This window comes from Crinia signifera, chromosome 7 (assembly GCF_055691185.1).
Source record: "Crinia signifera chromosome 7, ASM5569118v1, whole genome shotgun sequence".
In the NCBI taxonomy this organism is placed as follows: domain Eukaryota; kingdom Metazoa; phylum Chordata; class Amphibia; order Anura; family Myobatrachidae; genus Crinia; species Crinia signifera.
Genome location: NC_139223.1, coordinates 61,681,266 through 61,692,934, shown reverse-complemented (window position 1 = coordinate 61,692,934; position 11,669 = coordinate 61,681,266). Strand labels below are relative to the sequence as shown.

The window sequence follows — 11,669 nt, the reverse complement described above, 5'->3', positions numbered from 1 at the left end:
TGCTGGTATAATCAGTGGGTGCCAGTACTGGTATAATCAGTGGGTGCCAGTGCTGGTATAATCAGTGGGTGCCAGTGCTGGTATAATCAGTGGGTGCCAGTGCTGGTATAATCATTGGGAGCCAGTGTTGGTATAATCAGTGGGTGCCAGTACTGGTATAATCAGTGGGTGCCAGTACTGGTATAATCATTGGGAGCCAGTGTTGGTATAATCAGTGGGTGCCAGTGCTGGTATAATCAGTGGGTGCCAGTACTGGTATAATCAGTGGGTTCCTGTGCTGGTATAATCATTGGGAGCCAGTGCTGGTATAATCAGTGGGTGCCAGTACTGGTATAATCAGTGGGTACCAGTGCTGGTATAATCATTGGGAACCAGTGTTGGTGTAATCAGTAGGTGCCAGTGTTGGTATAATCATTGGGAGCCAGTGCTGGTATAATCATTGGGAGCCAGTGTTGGTATAATCATTGGGAGCCATTGTTGGTATAATCAGTGGGTGCCAGTACTGGTATAATCATTGGGAGCCAGTGTTGGTATAATCAGTGGGTGCCAGTGTTGGTATAAGCAGTAGGTGCCAGTACTGGTATAATCATTGGGAGCCAGTGTTGGTATAATCAGTGGGTGCCAGTGTTGGTATAATCAGTGGGTGCCAGTACTGGTATAATCAGTGGGTGCCAGTGCTGGTATAATCATTGGGAGCCAGTGCTGGTATAATCAGTAGGGCAAATGTAACAAAGGCAATGTTTGATACCTGGTCTGCCACTGTATGTATTATCATAATGTATCTAATTGTCCACACTGTAACCCCCTGTGTGTCAGATTTCGCCTTGTACACTTCCGATCACTGATATATCTTACCTTGCCACGTCGATCTCAAGCCGGGGTCTTGTTTGGAGCAGATGGTACAGGTCTCCCCCGCTGGCGTACTCCATGGCAAAGACGATAAGTCCCTATCAGAGGACACAGACAGGACAGTCACATATCGCTATTTACTCTATAATATAACAGTGTAGGTACAGACACAATGGGGGGGATTTGCACCCCAGAAAAATAAAACAGAAAATGTGCTGGGGGCTGCAATGCAATATTCTCCTGCAGCACTGGGCTGTTGTCACAGTGGAAGAACCAGCACTGCATACAGCCCAGTCTCTGGGAGCAGCCAGCATTTCCTGGGAAGTGACATAACAGTGATTCCCACTAGGCCGAGCCCCTTTATATTAGGCCACACACCCCTTTCTGGATGCAACTCTGGTAAGTGGGCAGTAATGTAGAGTAGGCACTGGGTATAACCACACCTTGTAATGCCACTACATACATGTGGGCAAGTCTACAATATGCATATATTTCCCACAGCATCGTCTATGTGGATCCTGTCCAGAATACATTTAAGCCTGCCTGGAATAAGCATATTCTACTCATGTTCCACACTCATCATTATTACCCAGAACCCCCTGGTGCGCACGACTGGTATGGAGTGGTCACCTGACCACAAGGATCACGGTATGATTATGGTAATACCTTGGTCTGGAATGTCAGGAGGCCGTGTACTAGGAAAGGGCTTCCTGATGTTGCCTTCAGAACTCTCCTCTCCATCTTTGCTCTGGCCCTTCCTCTCACTGACATTCCACGTTTTTTCAGGACCTTCAGGGCTACGTCTTTCCTGGTGATGTTATCGTACGCCAGCAGGACCTGAATGTGTCAGAGATACAGATATGTTACAGGGTCAGGGCACACATGGCTGTATCAGTAAATATAAAATAATGCTAAACATAATAAGGACTATTTGCACTATGGACACTTTCCATGTACTGTATTAGACGTTACATGTAAGTGGATGCTGCTTACACAGTCTGTCTGCCTGTCCTCAGTCCCACCCACATTCACACTGTTACTATCTGCACTGGCGACCACCCAATGCTCAGTGAAAACTATACATACAGATGGGTCTTCTCCCATCTTGGCAGGGGATGGCGCTGGCGTCGCCAGCCACCATCCCCCGCCAGCGCCATGGCGATGGTGAGAAGGGGACGCGCGCACGAGCGGCGCGCGCGTCCCCTTCCGACGGCGCTTCCATCCGTTGCCCCGGGTCCCCGCCGGCTTGCCGGCGGTAACCCGGGGTCCCCGCCGCCTGCCCGCACCCCCCCCTAACCCCCCCTAACCCTGTCCGTCTCCCTGAGGTGGAGACGGACAGGGTTTCCGTCGCGCCAGCGACGGAGACTGAGACGCGCGTGCGCGTGAGACGCACGCGCGTCTCAGTCTCCTCGCTGGCGTGGCTGCTGGCGGGTCGCCAGCGCGTACGTTCTGGCGACCCGCCAGCAAGGATGGGACCTGCCCCATCTGTATGAAACAGCCGTCTCATCTCCATCCACCTAGATGCCATGCCAATCCTACTAGAACTAGAACAGATGCATGAATTTGCATATAAGAAGCAATAGGTAGCCATAATACAGTCATGGCACTTACCACTCCAAAGCCGCCCCGGCCTATCTCATGTCGGATGGTCAGCCTCTTGATAGAATCCGAGACATTGCCGGGGCAGGGTGCTGACTCGCTGCTTGTTCCTTGTGGGGTAAAATTACAGACAGTTTATATATTGTATAACAAAATGGTGTAATAAGGAGACAGTAAGACAGGGTTGTTGACTTTGTGTCTGCTCTCTCTGGGAAAGGACAGCCAGCTCCAGGAGGTAGGGGCAGGGGCGAATTTAGGGGTCAGGCCGCCCCTAGGCACAAAATGTTTGGCCGCCCCCCCCCCCCACCATTTTAACATATGTAAGAAAACACAATAGAAACGCAATAGATAAACTGCATAATAAATAATAATAATATAATATTAATATAACCAATATTACCCTCTGCTGTCACTAACTAAGGCCTTTATTCAGATCTGATCGCAGTACAAATTTGTTTGGAAAATGGGCAAAACCCATGTGCACTGCAGGTGGGGCAGATGTAACATGTGCAGAGAGAGTTAGATTTGTGTGTTATTTTTTTCTGCGCAGGGTAAATACTGGCTGCATTATTTTAACACTGCAATTCAGATTTCAGTTTCAACACACCCCACCCAAATGTAACTCTCTCTGCACATGTTACATCTGCCCCACCTGCAGTGCACATGGTTTTGCCCATTTTCCAAACAAATTTGAACTGCAATCAGATCTGAATAAGGGCCATAGAGGGCTCTCTATGGACAAGGGGAAGAAAGTGACTCCGCTGCAGTCATATCCCTCCTTCCTTTGTCAGCCCAACTCCTCTCCTTACCTCCCTCACTCATCCTATGTTCCTCTCCCTCCCTCTGTCTGCAATACACTTCTCCTTTCCTCCCTCTCTCTCTCTCTCTATGGGGTATATTCAATGACTTTTGCGTGCTGTGACAGCGAGCAGTGATGCCTGCTTGCTGTTACAGCGAGCAGGGTCAGTATTCAACTCACCCCCTGCACACGCCATTTTCACGTCGCTGCATTTTTGCAGCGAGGGGGAAACGACATGTGCGGCCACAAAAACAATGAGTCTAGCGGCTAAATGCATTAGCCACAAGCCTGACTCTTTGGGGTAATCCTCACTGGCATCTGACAGCGAGGGTTCCCGGTTGCTCGCCAGTCACATTGAATACAGGCCTATGTACCTCTCCCTGATAAATATATATATCTCTCCTTCCCTCACTCACCCCATGTAGCTCTCCCTCTCCTTGATAGCCATGTATCGCTCCATCCCTCCCTCTCTCATACTAGATTAAGCAAGGGCTGCCTAAGCCGGAGCGTACGTAAGAGACTTACATTTTTTGGTTTGGCAGGAAAGGGTTAATGACTGCTAGTGTGTTTAAAGTTGGTTTCAGTTTTGTTGAAGTAGCCTTTGGGTGAACTGGAGGGGGGGGCGTGAGCTTAGGGAGAGGGGTATATATAGGCAGGTCCTTACAGGGGTACTTCCTCTTGCAGATTTTCTTCAGCTTGCAGTCGTACAGTCACAGCCCAGCAGCTTCTACCCAGCTAAGTGCTTGTCTGTATACCTTTGATTTATTCCTTTGTGCTCCCTGCAGCATGTCCCGTCCCCGTCGCTCAGCTCCCCCTCCCCGGCGCTTCCTGGATGACTTTCTGCCCATCCAGCCTCCCTGTAGGTCTACCCCATCCATGCAGCCCCCCAGTATGCCTCCTGCCTCAGGGGCGGCCCCGGCCTGGGAATCCGTGTCCACTTCCGCCCCCGGGCCTCTCAGCCTGCTCCCCCCCCCTTCTGGGGTCTTTCCTCCCCCCTTCGTACTACCGGGGCCTGATCCGGACTCACCCGGAGCAGGCCCGTCCGTGGCTGGCTTCGCGGTGGCCCCGGCTCCCCCTCCCTCCCCCTCGTTGGCTTCAGCGGGCGCGCTCTCGGCGCCCGCTGCATTGTCACCCGCTCCCCCGCCGGCTAGGCCGGAGTTCGCGGCGGACGCCGCCGCAGCACGGAAGGGGGTGCCGCCCTATGACGCGACGGACGTCACTCCCGTCCGCGCGTCAGCACCCGATCCCGGCTTCTCCGGGACGGGCGCCCCCGCACCACAACAGCGAGGCGCAGGCACATCGGGCGCCCTGTCTCCCTCATTGTCCTCCACTAGTGGGCATGGGGTAGCCGGCGCCAGTACACAGGGTGCCGGCCCCCGGCCCCCGGGTGCATGGTCACCCAGGGGCGCCACCGCCCGTCAGGCCCCGCCCCCACCCCTGTCCCCGGCTTATCAAATAAGGGGCCTCATTCAGCTCCCAGCCGGGGCCGGCCACAGCATCGCTGGGGCAGCCTTACAGCCCACTGTGCCAACCACCCATGAAAGCCCGGTGTTCCAGGCCCCTGCAGTGCCAGGGGACGGGTACCCCTACCCGTCCACCCCACTAAGGGGGCTATGGGCGCCACCAGCGCCCGTCCCTGCCCCTGGGGGAATACAGGCTCCGATGTCCCTCACCACCGCTGCCCAAGGCGCGCCGGACATTCCTGCCCTCCCCCCCCCCGGCTCCCTCGTCCCCAGCCGGGGAGCCGGGGGTCCGCCCCCCGCACCACAACGTCCCCCAGCGGGCCCGGTGTGGAACGCCCCGGCCCCCGCTGCGCCAGCCTCTGGCGTGGTACAGCTGGTGTCTGCCCAGTCCTCCGTGTCTGCCACTTTTGCTATCCCCCTCCGTCCTTCACCTGCGCAGGGATACGGGCAGGGGGAGTGGTTCCAACCCAGCATGGCTGCCTGGCAGACTTACTCCTCCCAGCAGCAGTCCCTCCCGGTGTCAATGACACCTTCCTTTGCCCGGTCCCATTACCCGCGCCCCCCCCCTCACTACGGTCCCCAGCCCACATGGTCCTTCAACTCCCAACTGGGGGCCGCGCATTCGCAGTCACCCCCGGGTTACCCCGGTTACGGGCCCCCCGGTTCCTGGCATCAGCAGAACTTTTGGCAGCAGCCCCACCCTTTTGGGCCCCCTTCTGCCGCTGCATATCCCCCTTGGGCCCCGCCGTTCAATCCCCATGTGGGAATCGGATCCGCAACGGCTAACGCCCTCAACATACCCCCCACGCTGCAGTCCATGGCAGGGCCGCCGCCGCGGTCCTTCGATAGCGCGGTTAATTCATCAGTTAACTTTTCATCTTTTGTCTCCTCAGAAGCTTCTTCCAGGTCGCCGTTTCCAGCCACCACTACCTCCTTACCACCCACCATGGATCCGAATGGGAATCTTGCTCCACCTACACCCGCGATCCTCCCCGGGGCCCAGCCGGCCCTCTTGCCTTTGCCTCCCGTGATCCCGGAGGCAGCTGTCGAGGGCGTCGGGTCTGCACGTCCGTCTGCCGAAGTCCAGACATCCGGTACATCCGCCGTCCTTCCTTCCCCTGTGAGGTCGGGAACCGCCGATGCGGTTGAGGCCGGGACTTCCGCTTTGCCAGCAGCAGAAGTGCTCCCGTCAGGAACAGGTGAGATTACTGCTGCGCGCACATCCACATCTGGGTCATCGGGTACTGACAGCTCAGCCAGCAGTGACGAGTCAGGCCTAGAGGGGCGCCCGCGTAAAATTAGAAAGTTGATCGCGCGGGCGGTGGCAAACAAATTAGGGAAGGCCAGCGCGCCTAAGAAGGCGGCGGTTCCGAAGGAACCGCCCTTGCATGCGGAGATGGTTCATTGCTCCAATACGGCGGTTACCAGGGGCCTGCGCAAAAGGGTACGCGATAAGATCAAGGAGGGTAAATTTGTAGACGTCTTTGCAATTACCGAAGACCTGAAGGAGGGGCTGGACGAGGCTAAGAAGCCTGGGGGGGTTGGCGAGCATGCGTATCGCAGCTTCAACCACTGGCTAAAAGGTTTCATGGTTTTCTCCTCCTGTTATTTGGATGAAAAGCCAGAGGAACATCCCAACATGGTCAGATACATCTTCATGATAAATGAGATGTATCTGAAGTACAAGGGGTATGCCTGGAGGGATTACGACACCAAGTTCCGTCGCAACCAAGAGGGTAACACCACCTTACCCCTCGGTTACAAGGACGTGGAGATCTGGCTGGAAGTCACCGGCCAGATCACCACGTCCGAATCATCGGTCAAGAAGCCCTTTCCAGGGAAGAAGGGGGCCACGCCCCCTTCCAACAAGGGAAAGTGCTTCGCATACAATGATTCCAAATGCACACGCGGCGCCAGTTGTCGTTTTAGACACGCCTGCCGAGTGTGTGATGGAGGCCACCCCTCTAAGGATTGTAAGTCCGCCGCTGCCGCAGCGTCCCACAGCGAGCCCGCTTCAGTCGCTAAGTAAGGCACAATCACCTGTTCGGGTGCCCGCGTTGGCTCTTTGGCTGGCACGGTACCCCAACAGGCCGGACGCGGAATTCCTCCTAGAGGGTTTCACTTCGGGTTTTCGTTTGCCCATAGGGGAGGGAGTGACGGTTATCTCACACAGGAATTTGCGTTCGGCTACGGAGTTGCCCCGTGTGGTGAGACAGAAGGTGGACGCGGAGATCGCATTGGGTCGCATGTGCGGCCCATTTGTCTCTCAGCCTTTAACCGACTTGTGCATTTCCCCAATAGGGGTGGTGCCCAAGAGGGTGCCCGGTAAGTACCGGTTAATCCAGCATTTGTCCTACCCACACGGGCGGTCCGTTAATGACGCCATTCCTGCCGAGCTTTGCCGGGTTCGTTACCAGCTTTTCGACGAAGCCCTGGACGTAATCCGGGGTTTCGGCCCAGAAGCCCTTTTGGCCAAACTTGATGTGGAATCCGCTTTCCGCCTCTTGCCCCTCCATCCCACGTCATTTCGATTCATGGGTTTCCGGTTTGAGGGTCGTTTCTATATTGACCGTTGCCTGCCCATGGGTTGTTCCATCTCGTGTGCCTACTTCGAGAAATTTAGTACTTTTCTCCACTGGTGTATCCAGGAGGGCACCGGCCATAGGGGCATCGCCCATTACTTGGACGATTTTCTTTTTGTGGGCACACGAGATGGTTCGGCTTGCCAGGAGTTGCTCGCCTTCGCGGGGTCGCTATTTCAGGACCTGGGAGTGCCCGTGGCGGATGACAAGACGGAGGGCCCCTCCACTTGTTTGTCCTACCTGGGGATTGAGGTGGATACGGCTGCTGGTTGTTGCCGTCTCCCGGCTGACAAGGTCTCTCGTCTTCAGGGACAGTTGAGCGAATGTCTTCGGTCAGCTAGAATTAGGCTCCGCCAAGCGCAGTCCCTGCTGGGGTCCCTGAATTTTGCTTGCCGGGTTATCCCCATGGGGCGGGTTTTTTGTAGGAAACTTGAGAGGGCCACGGCGGGGATTTCCAACCCTCACCACACCATTCGCTTGTCTGGCGAGATTAAGGGCGACCTCCGAGTGTGGTCCCCTTTTTTGGAGGATTTCAATCGAGAGTTGTTGTGGCCATCACGGCCGGTGTCCAGCTTACGGTTGCAGCTACACACGGACGCAGCCGGTTCAGCCGGCTTTGGTGCATACTTCCAAGGCGAATGGTGCGTTGGGTCTTGGCCCCCTTCGTGGGTCTCTCGGGGCTTTACCAGGAATCTGCTTCTTCTTGAGCTGTTTCCCATTATTGTTGCAGTAGAATTGTGGGCAACGCAATTGTCCGGCAGGACGATTGTTTTTTGGTGCGACAACATGGGGGTAGTTCAGGCGATTAATAATCAGCGGGCGTCCTCGCCGCAGGCTTTGCGGCTGCTGCGTTATCTAGTACTTACATGCTTGCGTGCCCAGATTGATTTTTCTGCATCCCACGTGCCAGGCGTGGATAATTGTATTGCCGATGCCCTTTCCCGTTTTGACTTCCCGCGCTTTCGGGAGCTAGCGCCAGCAGCGTCTTCGGTAGGTCTTACATGCCCGCATTCTGTCTGGCAGATTATAGAACAGGGATGACGGACTTAGCCCGGCAATCCTTGGCCCCTTCTACCCGTCGGGCCTACTTTGCTGCCTGGCAAGACTGGGAAGCACATCGCCTTAGGTTTACGTTTCAGGGTAAGTCTGAGGAGGACTGCTTGCTGGCGTTTGTTTGGGATCATTTCTGCCGGGGTAGGTCCAGGGCAGCCATGGGTGCCGCTTTGGCGGGTATTGCGTTTCATGCACGTTTGCGGGGAATGCAAGATCCTACTAGATCCTTCGTGCTTAGTAAGGCCTTACGAGGTTGGGCTAAAGAGCGCCCCCCCAAGGCTGATACGCGCAGGCCCATAGATTTACACCTATTGGGTAGCTTGATAGGGGCATTATCAGAAATCGCTGACTCCCCATTTGAGTCTAGTCTGTTTGAGTTAGCCTTCTCCGTGGCCTTCTTTGGCGCTTTCAGGATCAGCGAGCTGGTTGCAGCCAGTAGGGCTTCTGCGAGCACAGGAATACTGTTCACGGATGTAGTATTGTCGCAGAGTGATCTTAAGTGCAAAATTCCTCGGTCTAAGACCGATCAGCTAGGCCGAGGGAAGTGGGTCACCATGCAGGCTCACCCGGAGCCAAGGTTGTGCCCCGTGGCTTTGGCCACCATTTAAGCGGCTGCTAGACCTCAGGGCGGGCCCCAATGGCTGCTGCATAGTGACGGGACTCCGCTTTCCAAGTTTCAGTTTGGAGCGGTATTTAAGCGTTGCTTGCACCATCTAGGTCTGAGGGAGGGCGAATATGGTACACACTCCTTCCGCATTGGGGCAGCCACATGCGCAGCGGCCAGCGGACTTCCTGACTCTTCCATTCAAGCAATGGGGCGATGGAAATCCGCTGCATTTAAGACTTACATAAGGTTAGATAAGGTTTAGTTGTATTGCGCCTTACGCGCTGACCCAAAAACGTTGTTTACTCGCTGGTTTTGGAACAGCTAGTGTTCCGGAATCAGGGGTGTGAAGGACTTTCTTGCTTTTTTTACCTCCGTGGGTCCTCAGTAATTTCAATTCGGCCCACCTCCCCCTTCCGGGACACACGAGAGGTTTTTATCAAGTTTTCGACTTCACTTGGGTCCATTGTTACTAACTTACATGCTGTACTAATCTTTGTAATGTATAATTTCTGATGCTAGGACCTTTTTCTTTCAGCTTCCCCTTCAATACCCCCAGGACAGATGTGGGTAGTGGGACATTCTTTTGTATTCTGGGCCGAACGGCACCCTTTAGCTAGGAGAGCTTCTGAATTGTCCGGTGGACGGCTAGTGAGATGGTTTGGGGTCAGGGGTCTTAAGTGGTCCGGTCTATTGCCCTTATTGCTGAGTGAAGAGAGGGCTTGGGGTCGCCCCGCCATAATAGCCATTCACCTGGGTGGGAACGACTTGTGCCAGACGAAGGGCATGGCCGTTATATTAGCAATCAAGGCGGACCTCCTCGAGGTGATGCGCCTTTGGCCGTCGGTCCACATAGTCTGGTCCGATATCGTCCCCCGTACAGTTTGGCGTGGTTCCATTAATGTCTCCGCAGTTGACAAAGCTAGGAAGAAGGTGAACTTCGCGGTGTCGAAATTTGTCTTAAGTAAGGGGGGATCAGCAGTTCGCCACCCCTTGCTCGTGAGATCTAGTACCCAGTACTTTGCCAGCGATGGGGTCCACCTATCTAACTTGGGGTTAGGGGTATTGTTGGGGGATATTTTTTCCTGTTTAAATTAAGTTAGCGGACACCTAGGTCAGTTTTCGTTCGGGTGGCATGCGGCGGCTCTTCGAGCCTATTTTTAGTTTGTCTCTTAGAGCCTGGCGGTGGCGGTAGGGCGTCACGGTCCAGCGGTCACTTGTGGCATGAGAGGGCGCTGGGAGGCACTGCCCCCTGGAAAGACGGCAGGGTGTCCTGCCTTTGCGGGGGGGCGCGGTGGGCACTCCGTCAGCGGAGTGTCCACACCGGCCAGAGCGGGGGTGGTGAGACTTCCCAGCGTTAGGTTGTGCCTTAGACAGATGGGCCGTCTCAGTCGTCCCATATTTAATATAATCAGTTGGGGCGTTTTAGTCGCCGCCATTTTGAGATGTGACTAGAGCTGGGCATTCCGTGGCGCCTTATTGCCAGCCCTTTACGAGAGGGTCATACCACGTTAATAAATATACTTATGGCCTTTAAATCTAATTGTTACGGTGTCCGTGTCTTTATTGTCTCAGCGTGAGTTATTTTTAGTTAAGCTAGCTTAAAGGGTGTGTTAGAGTTTCAAGCCAAATAAATGTATAGACGCCTTAGATTAAGCAAGGGCTGCCTAAGCCGGAGCGTACGTAAGAGACTTACATTTTTTGGTTTGGCAGGAAAGGGTTAATGACTGCTAGTGTGTTTAAAGTTGGTTTCAGTTTTGTTGAAGTAGCCTTTGGGTGAACTGGAGGGGGGGGCGTGAGCTTAGGGAGAGGGGTATATATAGGCAGGTCCTTACAGGGGTACTTCCTCTTGCAGATTTTCTTCAGCCCCACCCACCCTCCCTTGCCTTCGGCATTTCAATTTATAGTCAAATTATTGGTACATTTACCATTTTTCTCAGCTAAGGCGGTAGGGCGTCACGGTCCAGCGGTCACTTGTGGCATGAGAGGGCGCTGGGAGGCACTGCCCCCTGGAAAGACGGCAGGGTGTCCTGCCTTTGCGGGGGGGCGCGGTGGGCACTCCGTCAGCGGAGTGTCCACACCGGCCAGAGCGGGGGTGGTGAGACTTCCCAGCGTTAGGTTGTGCCTTAGACAGATGGGCCGTCTCAGTCGTCCCATATTTAATATAATCAGTTGGGGCGTTTTAGTCGCCGCCATTTTGAGATGTGACTAGAGCTGGGCATTCCGTGGCGCCTTATTGCCAGGGCTGCCGAGAGAAATCCTGGGCCCCGGTACAACATCTTACCGGGGCCCCCATATAAATAAATAAATATATATATATATAGCTATATATAGCAGAGAAAGTGCGCTTAATGGTGCATTAAACGATAAACAAGTTAATAGAAAAAACAATCTCCAAGGTGCATAAGTCATAGTCTCGTACCACATAAAACAACATTGTGGACTGGGTACCACAAGGTATTAGCATAAAGCCAAGGGCAAAGCTGCTCACGGTCAACCAGGACGGGTAGCCAGACAAATCCACCAGAAAGCCGCAGCGCTGGCTTGCTATGCAGCTAGTAGGGACGCCACAGACCGCAGGAAGCCGGCGAGAGTTCAGCTGGAGGAGCACGTCGTAGGCCATGTACTGATGCGTTTCGTCATAACACTTAGTCAAAAAGCCCCTGTAAGTGCCGCCATCTGGATTCCTATTTGCTGCCACTGTGGTGGTATGTCTAGGA

The 11,669-nt window shown here is 54.4% G+C and overlaps 1 protein-coding gene across 1 annotated transcript; it reads left to right on the top strand.

Moving 5' to 3' along the window:
• The first annotated feature begins 3,777 nt into the window (after positions 1-3,777).
• LOC146020242 (uncharacterized) lies at positions 3,778-11,175 on the top strand. Its single transcript, XM_083153213.1, has 2 exons — positions 3,778-5,909; positions 9,488-11,175. The coding sequence occupies exons 1-2, from the start codon at positions 4,034-4,036 to the stop codon at positions 10,045-10,047; spliced, it is 2,436 nt and encodes an 811-aa protein (XP_083009339.1). The 5' UTR covers positions 3,778-4,033; the 3' UTR covers positions 10,048-11,175.
• The last annotated feature ends 494 nt before the right edge of the window (positions 11,176-11,669 follow it).